At 38.1% G+C, this 16,160-nt stretch overlaps 2 protein-coding genes across 5 annotated transcripts in view; one reads left to right on the top strand and one right to left on the bottom strand.

Annotated features, from left to right (window-relative positions):
• Positions 1-868: 868 nt before the first annotated feature.
• otx1 (orthodenticle homeobox 1) lies at positions 869-6,885 on the top strand. Its single transcript, XM_082142561.1, has 4 exons — positions 869-1,603; positions 3,266-3,455; positions 3,932-4,083; positions 5,157-6,885. The coding sequence occupies exons 2-4, from the start codon at positions 3,359-3,361 to the stop codon at positions 5,880-5,882; spliced, it is 975 nt and encodes a 324-aa protein (XP_081998687.1). The 5' UTR covers positions 869-1,603; positions 3,266-3,358; the 3' UTR covers positions 5,883-6,885.
• Positions 6,886-11,173: 4,288 nt separating this feature from the next.
• The window catches only part of wdpcp (WD repeat containing planar cell polarity effector), a 96,006-nt gene continuing 91,019 nt past the window's right edge, over positions 11,174-16,160 (bottom strand). The window contains exons 13-15 of one of the 4 annotated variants that reach the window (XM_082143090.1): positions 13,775-13,866; positions 13,012-13,040; positions 11,174-12,792 (exon numbers count right to left, since the gene is read on the bottom strand). In XM_082143090.1, coding sequence (XP_081999216.1) covers positions 12,745-12,792; positions 13,012-13,040; positions 13,775-13,866 — 169 coding nt within the window. In that variant the 3' untranslated portion in view covers positions 11,174-12,744. The remainder of the gene's footprint in view (positions 12,793-13,011; positions 13,041-13,774; positions 13,867-16,160) is intronic. The other 3 variants (XM_082143087.1, XM_082143089.1, XM_082143088.1) reach the window with 3 other exon arrangements.

Raw genomic sequence — 16,160 nt, 5'->3', positions numbered from 1 at the left:
GCCCCATATAGTAAAAATGTAATTTCGTTCCTCCGGCGGTCACTTGCTTTGAACATTAGGTCGCTTTCAGCTCAGGCCTCAATTAGAATGAGTTGATTTTGTGAGATCAACAAAAGGACCGAGCGAAGCCTTATTAAGATCTTCTGAGCCTTTCAGAAACAGTTAAGGAAACACCGCGCCCTCCGTGATATTCTGTTACCGTATTTTATTGGCATTTCTTTGGGAAAGTGAGGCTTGAAAGGTGCTTTCTTTGATTCTCTGAGGCTCATACTCTCTCTATGTGCTGATTTCGTTTCTTTTCTGGAAGGGCCGAGTTTTTCTTCACTCCCTTTCACGTTTCCTCTCCGTCTGCCTATTAAACTTTACGCACACTATTCTGAAATGTAATTCTAAGTGGGGATTAGCCACTCATTAATATTCATGAGGCGGGTTAACAATAAAAATGAAAATAGATAAAGTGGATAAATTAAACTTTTTTGATGCATTTTACCCCGCTTCAAATCGATATAGCCTACATGAATCGATAACTTAAATTTTGTAGCATCAAACGGCTACTTTGTGGATTATTTATTTTTATTTTTATTTGCGTGATGTCAGACATTTCAGTAAAGACCTTAATGTCCTCTCATTTTTTCCCTCTAATTTTCTAACTCTTTGGATAGTGGTTATAGCTTTAATTATATTAGACTATTTAATCCAAGTGGGTAAATTCTGGCTTCACATGAATTAATAAATTAATATTATTCAAATATTCGATATGGTTTCCGATTTTTTCTAGAGGTCGGCTAAACCAAATAAAATACATTTCAAGACGCAAAACTGTTACAATTGTAATTAAGCAACTAGACAAATGTTTTGTTTAGATTTGACACGACTTCCTAATTAAATGTTTTGGTCAATATCGCAGTCGTAAGGTCTTTTAGTAATATTATAATTTAAATAGCTAGTTTAAATGTTTTTATAGCCTACTTTATAGCCTACCTTAATTTCATAAAATGAAGCCCATTTCTTAATATATTTACCAACCAATTTCTAGGAAATGTTTAACTGTATTGTCAACACTTTTCTGGATATTTTAGGTCTTCTCGAAATTCTAAAGGTTTATTTGGACGGTGCATGTTCGTAATGTCTTTAGTCAGCGCGGGGTGGGGCTTTAAAGAGGTTCTGCCCGTGGACTGGTTGTTACAGTTGTCAATCAAGCAGGGAATGCGCGGTGATTGGCTGGAGTGGGCGGATCTGCAGGTGTCCTACGCTCTTAGAGAGGCAGGGTTAGGAGAAGGTGATCAATCTCCATCCGTCTACATTAGCAATCACCTTAAACTAGTGACAGACACGAACGAGAAAGCCAAAGCAAATGAGTTTAATGTATTTGGTTTTAAACCCCGGGAACACACACTCAATAGGCAACAAGAAGTCCAGCTAAAAGCCAGACACGTGCGCCATATCAACATTGCTGCAGTTTTGAGGAGTTTTAGACGACATTTATTTGGTGAGGTTCCTCGGTCGATTTTCCTTCCTGAACTCTTCCACTGGTGGATATTTTTATCTTCTTGTCAGACTGCAAAAATTGAGGAGAGGAGAAGGACGCAGGGTTCTGAAAAAGGTAAGAACAAATGCGCCTTTTCATTTATTTCCCCCCCTAATTTTAGTTCAACTCTTCACAAAACGGAACTATAATAGGCTACAAGTTTCAGTTAGTGTTACAATTTCTTTTCTTTTTTTTATGTTTGCACAACATTTGATATTCTGATGTACTATTTAGACAAATTTGAAAAGTTAATTATACTATTTAGATACTATTTAGACAAAAGTTTTTATTTTTATTGACCTCTTCACTCTACCGACGTCAGTGGTGTGTTTAAGTTACGCAGTAAACAGTCGGGTAATTGTCATAGTCGCTTCGAAGCAAATGTTTCAAAATGAATTAAATCTAAAAAGTATAGCGACCCGTCGCCTATATTTGAATCGAACACGAGCATTTTTGCACAGATCAACTCACCGCCGCAGTACAGCCTAAGCCAGCTCACTTGGAGAGTAATTGGAGAGGCGTGTTTTGTTTTTTTGTTAATTTATTTTGGTGATAAGGCCAAGAAATGAAGGTGTTTCCCCTGAGGTCTAATCTGCATTGTAATTGAGTTAATTTGCACGTAGATGTGCTCTTTCTAACCAGTCTTTACAGAGTAAAGAATAAGCAAGGAATAGATTGGAATACACAAAACTCTAAACAGCTCGGTGCTCTCAGCACGGGGCCCATCCACATTCATTTCCACTAGATAACCAGTCAGCTCCTACATTTGGTTAAAAATTGAATGACTAACGAAATTAATACGACGTGTCAAATATACGGTAGGCTAGATATAGTCTACGTTTTTTATTTATTTAACTGTACCAGACTGTAATTATAATATAGGCTACGAAACGATTATACATTTTCTAGAAGTAGCCTATCTCTGTTTTTTCCTACCTATTTTGAAAGATGTAATGTTCAACAAAACAATTTTAAATAATTAACAATAAACATTGTCTATTACGCTTTCTTTTTTTGTGTGTTTTTACACAAAGCTAAATTCAGTGTGACACTGAATTCCATGTTTATTAGGCCTGCAAGTTTTATTATCAAATTATTTTGATAAATAGGCTACTTTTAAACCGCACAGATTTAGTCTTAAATGCCCTGTTAAGATAGACTCTGCAGAGCCGTATTTAAAATGTACTTTAAATCATTACATTAAATTATTACTTTAAAAAAACGAATGTAAAATAAATGTAGCTAACTCTTATAAAATATTTTAAATGCTTTTTGTCTTTTATGTAGGAAATGTCAGAAAATGGGGAATATTCATACTTTATATTTGTAACCATATTTCAGCTAAAACTCAAACTCAAAATGAACTCAAAATTGTAGAAATATTTAGAAATACAATTATACTTTTAATTCACATCAAGCATCCTGGTATCAGTTTTCACCACTGCTATTTTAAGTTCCTTATTATTAGTAGCCTAGTAGTAAGGTTAGTAGTAGCCTATTATTATTATCATCATCATCATCGAAAAAGGTAGCCTAATAGATAAATTTTCTGTATAATTTAAAAACCAGGAAACCAATTAGATTGTCACTTATTTATAGGCTACTTTATTTTCTCTAATAATTGTTCAGTTCTTATTGACTCCTATTTAATTTACTTTGCAGTTTTCACACTTTTATTTCCTTTTGAAACAAATGTTGTTAATACCAGTTGTTAATATTATAACAATCACATTTCAGTAACTTAAATCGGGTCCGTCCTTCGTCAAACTGCAACATCGGGGGAAATCGAACTATTGGCAAGATCTGGGGGGACCCGTGACTGCCTCTAGCATGATGTCATACCTCAAACAGCCCCCCTACGCCATGAACGGCCTGGGGCTGAGCGGTGCGGCCATGGACCTACTGCACCCGTCCGTCGGATACCCAGGTACTTCAATAACACGGTTTACGTGTAGCCTACGGTGAACAGTGTTTAACACAGCGCTTTGTGCGCAAGAATCACGTCTGTGGTTTTTGTCTTTTTTTTGTCTTTTTTTTAAGTTGTTAGAAACTGTTTTCAATAAAGCTTTACTGAAATTCTTGACATTGTGTAAGCGCATTTGTCGACGTTTAAAAAGGACGTATTTGACCTAATATGCTCGTTGTATTATTTAGCATAGGCTATATATATATATATATATATATATAAATATATAAATAACAGATAGGACTATACACGCACACATAACCCACAAAACCTCAAAGTCCTCTAATAATTTAAAAGCGCTTTAAGATAAGCTAAAATTACTTTAATTTCCGAAAACAGTCCTTGAAAAAGTCCATAGCTACTTGCTATGTCACATGTAAACAAAATCATAATATATTATTGTGTGTACTCTTTTGACATGTTTTTTCTTCCCCCAGCGACGCCCAGAAAGCAGCGACGGGAAAGAACGACATTTACGCGCTCACAGCTTGACATTCTCGAATCGCTCTTTGCCAAAACTCGTTATCCGGACATATTTATGAGAGAGGAGGTGGCACTGAAGATCAACCTTCCTGAGTCCAGAGTTCAGGTACATGTAACCTCTAAATGTTTGGAGAAAAAAAAATCCAAATAGACTAAATGGTTCCTTTAGAAAAAACAATTGTTCAAGTATGACAACTTTCCCAAATATTCGTTAATGTGCTTTATGCTCAGCTGCTCCCCCTACTGATTTTCTTGAAAGTTCATAGTAGTTTGTAATATGATTACAATTATTGCAATTATTATTACAGGTGTGTGACTCCTAGGTGTGTGTTTGACATTTTGGTTGTCAGTTGTACAGCCATTACAGAACTGGGGTTAATTGGCAGGTGACTTCTGCTCCTCTGTCTGTTTGATTATTTTTTTTGTTGTCGTTTTGTTTTTGTTTTGAATAATGCAGCATGAAAGAATTTTAATAAATTACGTTTGAATAATTAGTAATCTCCAAACCAAAGTAGTGTTTAGTGCATTTGTTTGTGCATTTTGAATTTATATTTCCTGCACTGAGGAAATGTGGCCAAATATATCCAAATATATGAAGGTGTTTCCCAGATCACTGTGATTTAAAATGCTCACTCACTTTGATGTAAATACCACTGATGAGGAAATGTTAAATTCCCACAGTCCGCTGTGGATTTTTCATGAAAATAATGCTTTTTCTGAAGTGATCCGAGGCCTAAAGGAGCAACCCTCCGTCAATTTCCCAAGCAATTTTATTTGCTCTTAATAAGCACATGAAACAAAACGCTTTACACGGTCAGACCCTCCTTCCACTATTGAATTACCATCTCTGCGGAGAAACTCAATAGGCTGCTATCACCCAGTCGTCTACAAGCACTGAAATTAGATCCACACAGTAAAGCAGAAAGGCCCTGCATGCAAATTAAAGCCAGGAACTGCTAATAACTAGCTATTTTCCACTCTGATATTGCACAATGGCTCTCCAACATGTCCTTCAGCCAAGCACGAAGGTCTCCATAATCATTTAATGGGGCTCTGTGTGCGTGTGTGTATTAGGCGTAATGGACTCTGTGCTGTCCTCTTTTCATGTGCATCTATTTTTAAAGGTGTTGTTCAAACAGTGTTTTTGAAGTGTTTTTGTTTCCTCTCTCCGTCCTGCAGGTGTGGTTTAAGAATCGTCGTGCTAAATGCCGTCAGCAGCAGCAGAGTGGCAGCAGCACTAAAGCTCGGCCTGCAAAGAAGAAATCCTCGCCCACCCGGGAGAGCACAGGCTCCGAGAGCAGCGGCCAGTTCACCCCTCCGGCAGTCTCCAGTGCTGGCTCTTCCTCCTCCTCCTCTTCCTCCACCACCAATAACACAGGCATCAGTAGCACCTCTACCTCTATCAGTACTGTCTCCTCAATCTGGAGCCCTGCCATTTCTCCAGGCTCCGCACCCCCGTCCGTCTCCCTGCCGGAGCCCGTCGCTCCCTCAAACACCTCCTGCATGCAGCGCTCTGTCTCAGGCACGGCCGGCTCCTCCTACCCCATGCCCTACAACCAGACCACCGGCTACAGCCAGGGCTACCCGACTCCTTCCGGTTCTTACTTCAGTGGGGTGGACTGTGGCTCCTATCTGGCCCCCATGCACTCTCACCACCACCCTCACCAGCTCAGCCCCATGGCAGCTTCGTCCATGTCCACGCACCCCCACCACCACATCAGTCAGTCCTCAGGACATCACCACCACCATCACCACCAGGCCTACAGTGGCACTGGCCTGGCCTTCAATTCTTCTGACTGCCTGGATTACAAGGAGCAAACGGCCTCCTCCTGGAAGCTCAACTTCAACACTACAGACTGTTTGGACTACAAAGACCAAGCATCCTGGAGGTTCCAAGTCTTGTGATCTGATTATTTTTTTTTAAAAATTTTTAAATGCCCTCCATTTTCACAATCTCTCTGTTTTAATAGTGTGCTGAGTTTAAGGAAAAAAATATATACGGACTTGCAGATTTTAACAGAATAGTTAGATGTTCGCCCCCCTCCCCCTTCCCCTTAGCGATAAGAGAGGGGAAAATGGCAAAGTTGTGGAATGAAATGAAAGCTAGTTTTCCCTTTTTTGTCACTGAAGAGACTTAATTACATTTACTCGACGAGCCAGAGTTCTGGTTCTGAAGTGTTTCGCCGAACTCGCGTCACTCTCCTGCCTGATCTGGATTATCGTTTTTCTACACGGGACACTGAACGCTCAGCGACCGTTTACCTCCACCTCTCAAACCCTGTACAGCTGTTTCGTTTTCTAAATATGGTTATTTTTTAGGATGACAGATTCTAGTCAGCTTCACGGAGCTGAATTTTGTACATATGTATTTGGGTCAGTTACATTGACCATATTTAGTTGGTGTTACTGGATTTCAAATGGTTTAATAAGACTTTGAAACGACTTTATGTAAATCTTTTTCCCAAATAATCCAAAGATCAATAATTGGCCGCTGGACTTATTTGATATACTGAAAACCAATTTTTGTTACCCTGAAAAAAATAAATAGGATTTTATATTGAGAACATCATGTGGGGGGGAAATTACATTTTGAAAAAAAGAATCTTAATTATACGTTGGACATTTTTTAGAGCGGGGGATATTTGGCTGTGATATTCCATTAGGTAAACTAGCATTTGAAGATTTGTTGCGGTGAAAGAGCACGGGCATGATTACAATTGTTGGATGCATTTAACAGCACTTGATTTAATTGCTCTAACCGAGAAAAAAAAAAAAAAAAGGAAAAAAAATCATGTGGATGAAAGATGTGGTTAAGGAAGAATTCCCAAATGCCAGTGAAATGCTGAATGTACTGCAAGCGCAGATCATTACATTCATGTCCGTAATAAAGATCAGTTAACAACCAGAATTTTTACATGACTTCTGACTGGGGTATGTCCGATTTTTATCACCCGAAATTTACTCTTGTTGCAAATGTTTTCAACTCTCAACGAACGAATAAATAAGTTTAAAAAAAAGTACAATAAACGCACCTCAATTTTATTTATTTCGTGAGATCCTGGATGCATTTTGGTTTCAGAACAACTTTTACATGGCCATTACAACTTAACTTATTTTTTTAACCAGTGATATATATAGAGAGAGCTGAATGATTATCTGCACTGAACTTGATGAACATTGATTTATTTCCATCGGATTGTGAGGATTTTAAGGGCGTGAGTGAAAACCCGCATGTTAGCCTACTGACTGCATTTTTTTTTTTTTTTTTTTTGTCATGTGGAAAGGATTAAGTTTTTGCTCCTCAATAAAGCGGTTATTTGCCATGGGAATGGATGCTACAACTGAGTATGCAGTGGTGTAAAATTGATTAACTCAAAACCTGGACTTTAACTAGGCCTATATTCAGTTGGGCTTTAGAAAACACACAATCGTTTGAAGGTCTTTTTGTGTAAATTGTTATAAAGGCCACGGCACCGCAAAATTTCTTAAATATTTATTAACGCATTTGATCAGGTCGTAATTGAATGCGCTCGCGATAATTGCTTCCCAGCAGAATCTCAGCGCGCTCTGGAGCACAGGAGCGCTTCGCCAAAATAACCCGGAGCGATATCGCTTCTTCTGATTCGGTAATGACGTGGGTGGGTCTGGGTTAATGGGTCAAAAGCGGGAGGGAGGCAGCCGTCAGGCACCGGGCCATTAAAGAAATAGCACGAGAAAAACAAAGGTCTGGCAAAGCTGTTTAGATGAACGTGTTCGAACAGAAAAAGTTTCCTTTTGGTCGATTAAGCTGCGGATAGAAAGAATGTGCACAGGTTATAAATTGTTTATATGTCTCTCACCACAGGAACAAAGATCTGTTATATTTATTATAGCCCCATCACATTTTTATTATATGATAAATAAATGCGCATCGAAAGAGACACGCTACTCGACGTTTCAATGAATATCATGTTGTTGTTGTTGTGTTTTTTTTTCCCACAACAATTTCGTTAGTAGCCTTGCATAGGCTAATAATAAAAGAACCCATTCGCACGACTTTAATCAGCTTCAGTGTTTTTGTGTGCTAATTATTGATGTGTTGACCTGGCAGCTGAATCAACACCTTGCGCAGAAGAACATTACTCGTATTTGTTTTATTTTGCTCGCATTGAGACTCCACCGCAGCTCAGCGACACTACATAAACATGAATGGATTTGTAAGATTTGCATCAAACAAACATTTGCGCCCTGTCTTCCTGGCGAATAATTCGAGGAGCTCGGACACGCCCTCGCGTGGAGCACCTGCTAAAGCCCGAGGGGTGAGAGAGAGGAAACATTATAGGGCCTGTTCGTTCTAACACTTTCAACTGACGCTGGCATGATTCTGGAGAGGTGGTTTCATGTCCATGAACTTCACAGAGTTAGTCACTATTGATAACAACCAACATCTGTGATTTTTTTTTCCCCCATTAAAAAACCGAATTAGCCTAAATAAAGCTCCCGTCTTCAGACATTAGATATTTCGTCCTTACATAAACTTGTCAAGGCGAAAAGAGGATAACCAATAGGCTATATAGGCCTATCATAAAGCTCTGAATTTAATAACATCTAAGATCGGCCATTTAAACACTCACATTCAAATACCACGTTATCCAGTTTTCATTATTTTGAAATGGAATAAGTTTAAAAATGTAAAGCCTGGCTGGCACGGGCATTTTAACAGCTATCAAAGTGAACAACAAAGAAAACGTTAGGCCTACGTTTGCAAGCCGAAGTGAGAATTTGGGTAAAACCATGAGAGGGACGTAGCCTATAGGTCACATGCTAGTTTAAGCCTGACCTCTGCCTAATTTTGAGCACATACGATAAAGTTAATTAGACGCTCACTTCACATGTTGATCTGAAATTTCGCTTAGCCTATAGGCTATAGTAGCTTATAGGCTACTGTCACACAAACAAGCTGTGCTTTCACTTTAAATTTCCGTTCTGAAAATTATCTCGCCTATCATTTTGTCATTTAGGCTACTCAACCAGAACAGAAGATATTGTTTAATCAGTCTCTACCTGGAAGGCATGTGCCTTTCACTGCCGTTTGAGTAGCATACTACTACAACTCAAATAGCTTACAATTCACTGAGAAAGCTTTAGGCTACTTTATTTTTAGATTGCCCCTTGCAAGTATTTTTTCCTTTAAACAATTTAACACCGGTCGTTTTAATAAATAATCTAAACGAAATCGAATTATTGCAGCAAAAAGCCCAAGCAGCAAACTTCCCTCGGTCAAGAATATTTTGATGAACTGTCCTCAAAATGTGTAATTTTCTCAGTTCATGAGGCGGATAGGACGCTTTCATTACTGCTGTACGAAGCAATCCACTCTTGCCTAGCTGATATGCTCATGTGTCCAAATGTCACCCGAGTGGGACGGCTCGTCCACAATTGGCACCATATTATTACATGTGAAAACTGTAAAAGAGATTACCGACCAAAAGCATTAATGGGAAAACGGAAGTGTGATGAGCGAAGGGTTTGCTGAGATGGCGAGATGCTGACTCCAGGCCTCTGTGAGTTACAGAAACGCTGAGGGTGGAAAAACCACCAGAGGGATTTATTCCTACAGTATTGACGCTGAGGTCTTAGGAACAGATGACATTATGGCTGTCAAGATGGACACTTGCTGAGCTCATATATAACTTTATCATTAAATCACTGACCATACATACAGTTTAGGTAGGCTATAGCTACAGATATAGTCCCTAATAGACAAACTATAACTTTTTCTCGGCATATAAAAAAGAAAAAGATATTTAGGACTAAAAAAGCTCTTTTTTTTTCTAATCTGTTTTGCGAAAACACTTCTTGTTGAGCGTTTTAATTTGGTATTTATTCGGGTTTTTTTTTCGTTTTTTTGTGGGGCCTCCATTCAGAAATGTCAGCGCTGTTGGCTAATATCTTCAGAATATACTACAAAAAGTCTAATTAAAAAGCTGAAATTATATTTAAAATATTTTTTAATTAAAATTATTAGTGAAGAATTTTTTGGTTTTTGAATAATAAACGGTAAAATATTTGTCAATTTAAAGTCAGTGTGACGTAAACAACATGCAGGAAACCATTGTGTTGTCACGTGGCAAAAAATATATATAAAGGAGCGTCTCAAAGTCATTTTTTTTTTTTTTTAATTATCATCATTATTTTTAGGTACAAAGTATTCTGACCTTTTCAACAAAAAGGCATATTTTTGTTTGAGTCAAGCGGAGTAGGCTTAACACTAAAAATTACTTTATGTTTTGCTGAAATAATATAAAATGTGACATTTGTCGAAAAATTGCCTTGGTTGAAAATTATTTGAAAACTTTTTTGATGTTATACACTCCCATATATTAGGGTGCAAGGTAAATAGTAACTACTTGGTGTATATATTTATAAATGGAATGGAAAATATTGATATTGAATGATTTTCCTTATATGACAAAAATAAATATAAACACAAACCCCTGGCTTAAGCTTGTCCCAGAGTAAAATGCTTATTTTGAGCTGTTTTAACTGAAAGCAACTTGCACTGGCATATCTTAAAATACATACGTTGTCGAGTGATCTGTTATCATAAGTGACTGTGTCCAAGTTATGTATTTCAGAAATATACATATAGCCTACAAATCACGCAGTTAGCAAACAATGTATTAATTTAAACAATGTAACAATTTTAGGCAGAAACAAATGTCTACTTAAATGTCCTAAGGCCCTATCCTAGCTTAATCTAAACCCTGTCTGTGAAACTTGGACATAGTGTTTTACAATGATAGAGACTAGGATCTCTAATGTATACTATTTTACCACTCAAGTGTTAGTTGACAAAACAGTGCAATCAGTGGTGACATAATTGATGTTAATGGCTGCAATTAAAACGGGAACAGTTAATTAACTCTTAATTGAGGTGAGAACATTTTGTCAAGTAAATTTTTCTCCTGTAAAGTGACCAGACTGTGACCAGACTGTGTTCTCACCGTCTGAAAGATGGCACTCAGATGAACCTTTAGGCCTTCCTCGGGCTGTTGATCCAACAGGGAGCGTGAGGACTGAAAACCAGTTTGCCCTCTGCTTACACAACCATTCAGGAAATGAACACTAACAGTGAATGGCTGTTTGTTTGTGCAGATTTGTTCAATATCTGGTGGTGTATGACAGCTGGTTGAATTAGATGTAAAGACCTCTGATGAACTGTGCAGAGCCAGGCCCTTGCTGCTCAGGTAAATTCATAAAAACATCTGCACTGGTACATTCCAAAACATTAGAAAAAAAAGTTCAAATTATGAATATTAAAAGAGAATATTATAAGCGTGAATTCAATGACCTCATGGATAAGACTGATGTAACACTGCAAAATACACAAACATGATCAGAACATCTAAGCTCCCTTATCATCTCATAAAAAGAAGCTAACAATGCTTCTGGATGTTGTAAAAGAAACTCGTCGTCTATCAAACCCATTGATGTGTCAATCAAATTTCAGCATTTTTGCCAGAAAGATTGTTTGATCCAAAACATTTTCTTAGTTTGACTCGACACAGGATTACAAGGTTGAGATCACAGAAAAACTGTGATCTCAAATAATCCTGTGTGATTATAAGTTTTAAGCTTAAGTCTGAGCTGTTGAAAATGGTTCCTGGCACACAATCAGTGACTGGAGGCCAGACTTATTTAAAAAAAACACAATATGAATATAATAATTCAAATAAGACAGATGCCTCTTGAAAACTACTCAATCAGTTGTCGGATCAAACATCATAATTGCTGATTGTTTTAATGCACAAATCAAGGGCAATGTATACATTACAATAGATAATATGCAATGCAATATTTTAAAATATGCTTAAAAATGATACGGTGACAACAGTACTGATTTGTCCTTAAAACGTGCAAAGAATAGACAACAGACAGGCATAAAAACAGAGGTGGCAACAAAAGCTTCCTCTCCTGACCCTTCCTCCATTTCCAGCATAAATTCATATTTATATATCTTGTACATATACTTAAAAAAAAAAAGAAAATCCTCTTAGAATGCAGAGTAAATAGATTACGATACAGTGAGGGATTATGGATGGCTGGGTGCTGTCAGATTAAGTTCGGAGAGCAGGTCGGCGACAGTTCTGACACGGCCGCTGTGTGAAGACTGTGGGGGGAAACGGCAGCCTCCTCTTTAGAGACGCGCAGCGTATCCCCTCTGCATTTCTTCTGCATGTAATCTCATACACCAAACAGGTGGAGAATTAAACCCAGCCCACAAGCCGCACCACTGATCCTGTGATCAAGAACAGGGATACTAGTGTGGCCTCTGTGCCACCATGCTCAAAGAAAGTCAAGTGTTACTAAAATAAAAAAAAGCGCTTTGCAGACCCTCAAACATCCATTCTGATAATGTGATAGTGACTGGCACGAGCCAGAATGGTTAGGGAGTATATGTAACAGAAAAAGGAATAACCATGGAAAAGTTTTTATATATATATATATATACTCAACAAGGCTGTACAGTACTGGCCATACACAGGATCTTACGACCCCTTTTCCAAGATAGAGTGTGACAAGAAATGATTGAACAAACACTGTGCAAGCTATAAAAGTAATTGAAACAGAATCAAAAGAATTGCAAAAATATGTTTTATTTGAAAGCAGTTTTATAGTTTAAGCACATTTAATCAGTTAAACTGTTTTTTTTTTTACTAAAAAACAATGTTTATATTGTTAAAAAAATATTTAAAAAAATATTAATAGCATTGATTGTACAAATTTAGACTAAACCTAAATGAATAACTTTCAGTTTCCCCTCCTCAGGCACCTATGAGTCACAAAATAAGAATATAATTATTACAATTATCAGCATTAACTGCAGTAATATAAATTATTAAAAATATTTTGATTTATATTAATAAATAGATCATATTTTGTCAACATTCATCAGTTATAGGACTGTAAATGATGCTCCGAGAAAAAGTTAACAACACAGTGCATCATCAAAAATAAGAAATATACAATAATACTAAATATAAAACAATACCTGTGTGTTCCGGTCAACAAGGTTGATTTCTAAAGAGAGAGAAAAAATTTAAACTTAAGAAAATAATACTCACAAATGTTACAAGTGAAGTGAGCATTGCATTAAAGTCTTAAAAAAGTTGTACGCCAACACATCCGCTTGAGTGTCACAGCAGCATCTTTCTACCTCCACACCTGAATCAGGTGATCAGCCCGAGCACCAATCACTCGGTTATCTTGAGTAAGTGCACTGTATGTACGAGTGGGCGGAAGTGTTGAGTTCAAGCGTCCTCTGCGGCTCAACTGGAGGAGGGTTTCTCCATGCTAAATTATGACTGTTCCATTAGCATTCAGGATTATGCGTGTATTAAAATTCTGATGTAAATGTCTGTAATAGCCTAGAGTCTGTACTGTCCAATAAATATGTATGGGGAAAAAGTTTAATTATTCTGTGGACAGAAAAGAATAAAACATTAATGTTTTAGGATGATTAGCTAAGTACAATACAAGCAGAAAAAAAAGGCAGTCAACTTGAACCTATTTTTGAGAGGGCAAAACAGAGGGGAAGATATCACTCTCAGGGCATTAATGAAGGAATTATCTGTGGCAGTAGAGCTCTGTGTGAAACACACAGTCACTAGATAAATTGTGCCAATAAAGCTGAAAAACAAGCTGTACGCCTTCATCCAAATACTGAGAACAATGTACTCATTCAACCCTGTTACTTTTGTATCTACTTTGAGAGCAGTATTTACTTAAATGGAGTTGCATTCAAAAGAACACACCTGTGTGTTTCCAAGGCCAGGTGCGATGACTCGTCAGGGTGTTAGAGAGGTCATCCATAGCCTCAGAAGTCGACGTTTCTGCAGCCCTATTCCTGTGGAATCAAGTTTTTCATATATGAGTAAAGAAATCTCTCTAACTCTATGCGATCAGACTAACAGTGAATGCTGTATGGGAATATTCTAGTCTTCTGCATTCAGAGAAATGTTACTATCCTGTTCAGTGTACTAGCATTCACAGCAGACAGGCCTGGATCTCTTTCACACACACTCATACACACACAGCATCAAGTCAACACAGAACAGCTATGTGTGGGAGTCAGGCCTTTCCCAGGGATTCATGGGTATTCCAAAAAACACGAACCGCTGCCACCGTACGCCGTGCCGTCAAATCCAGCAAGCGTGTAAGACTGCGTGAATGTTATCAGTCGTATTGTGGGCTGTGCGATTTGGGTTTTTCTGCGGCGACTGGCGATGGAGATGGGGTCCAATTTCTGGGGTTTTTCTATTTCCTTTAGTGATGCACGCCGCTTACAAGGAATCGAGGGAGGAGGAGAAAAAGAGGCCTACGGGGCGCAGCCCACACCATACAAACAAGCGAACAAACACATACACATCGCTACACATGTACAGATGCACTCAGATGCAAAAAGTGTCACGAGTCCAAGAGCTGGAGTGTGTCTCTCTGAGTGTGTGTGTGTGTGTGTGAGAGAATAAAAGGATACATTAACAGATGTGTGTCAGACTCGGGATGTTTTCCAGATATCCGCATCTTTGCCTCTCTCCCTGCGCAGGGCTGGATTTAGTACAACCGACGGTGATGCCACCAAGTCATTGTACTCCTTCTCTCGCTCACTCTCCCGATCTTTTTTTCTTTGCCAGCACAACGTAGGCATGAGGCTCGAATCAGTGTCTCTAAGCCTTATTGGCTCAGCATAAAGAACAATAAAACTTCATCGGAGACCAGATTAGTCTGGTTAAATAGAATTTAAAAAACTCCAAAAAACAAACATAAAAAGGGAAAAATGAGAAGAGGATTTCCTCTCTCTCTTGACTGCTATTTATCTGGGTGGGAGCATCTCCCTCTGATGTCTTGCATCCGGCCGTGTAGCAGTGCAGGCCTGTAAACTGGGATTCAGGCTGCCAAATTACCCCAAACTCCTTATTTTGTGTTTTAAAAACCCTTTAATCCCACCCCATCCTCTTTGGGCCGTCCACTCGTAACTGGCTGACGGGAGAGGGAGGATTTAAAGGAGATCGAGGGAGCTTAAGTGGGACAGAAAGAAAGAGAGTCAGCACAGAGTCAATGGTCCCTCTGTCAGCAGCAATGGAAGCAGAGAGAGGATAAGACAATAGGACAATCCTCATGTAACACACACACACATCCACTCTACACCCTTATTGTGATGCTCCAAGCCAAACTTGGGGAAAGTACACACACTAGAAGAGTTAGCTTAAAATATCTCTCGCAGTGGCGAGCGGTGACTTATTTAACTCGGTATGCTGGGTGGCACGTCATGTCAAAAAATGTGCAGATACATTGGATGTGTTTATAATAAGAAATTAGCATATAGTAGCGATTAACAACCTCAGATAGATACAGTAGGTCTACTAACAGTATGTCTGTCTTTAACACTAAGTTTTTGAAAAAAATGAAATCCCCCATTTGCCAGAAAACCAATGAGAACGCAGGACAACGATGATGATACATAACAACAGAGCGTAGGCGCCAAAGCTGCTGTGGATACGTTTACCCGAAACACACGCAACTAGCAGATTCGAAGAAAATTACCATTGTTTGGCAAATAAACAAATAGCAGACAGACATACATATTACCAACATTTTATCATGTAAGCTTTATGGTACACCTCAAACAAAGGAATTTATAGTAATTTATATTGTTAATATTAATTAGCGAGTCCACATATGGCTTGGGTATGCAGAGCATTCGCAGCTTACAGTATATGGACCGCACGCCCCTGTTGTGATATGTTTGACATGAGTTTGAAGGGATAGTTCACAAAATACAAATACTGTCATTATTTTCTCCCCTCATGTTTTTCCAAAGCTATATGCTGTTGTTTTTTCCCTTTGAACATAAAAGGATATTTGAAGAATCTTCACACATAATTATTTTACATTTAATGACCGTTCATAATTACTACTTCTATTAAGCTAGAAGAGACAAAAAGCCCCAATAAAAAAGTTCATAAAACTATATTCACTATATTCAAACTCTTGTGAAGCCATATGATTGCATTAAGCGAGGAATAGACTGAAATTTACGCCATTAGTCACTGAATGATTAAACTTGACATACTGATCAGTTTTTTTTTTCTTTGTTAGAATAAGTTCTTTTGAATGAACTGGTTGATCCAAAACACAAAT

This window comes from Leuciscus leuciscus (assembly GCF_965113295.1).
Source record: "Leuciscus leuciscus genome assembly, chromosome: 17".
Lineage (NCBI taxonomy): Eukaryota > Metazoa > Chordata > Actinopteri > Cypriniformes > Leuciscidae > Leuciscus > Leuciscus leuciscus.
Note: the sequence above shows the minus strand (reverse complement) of the source record. Positions and strands in the feature narration are given on the sequence as shown.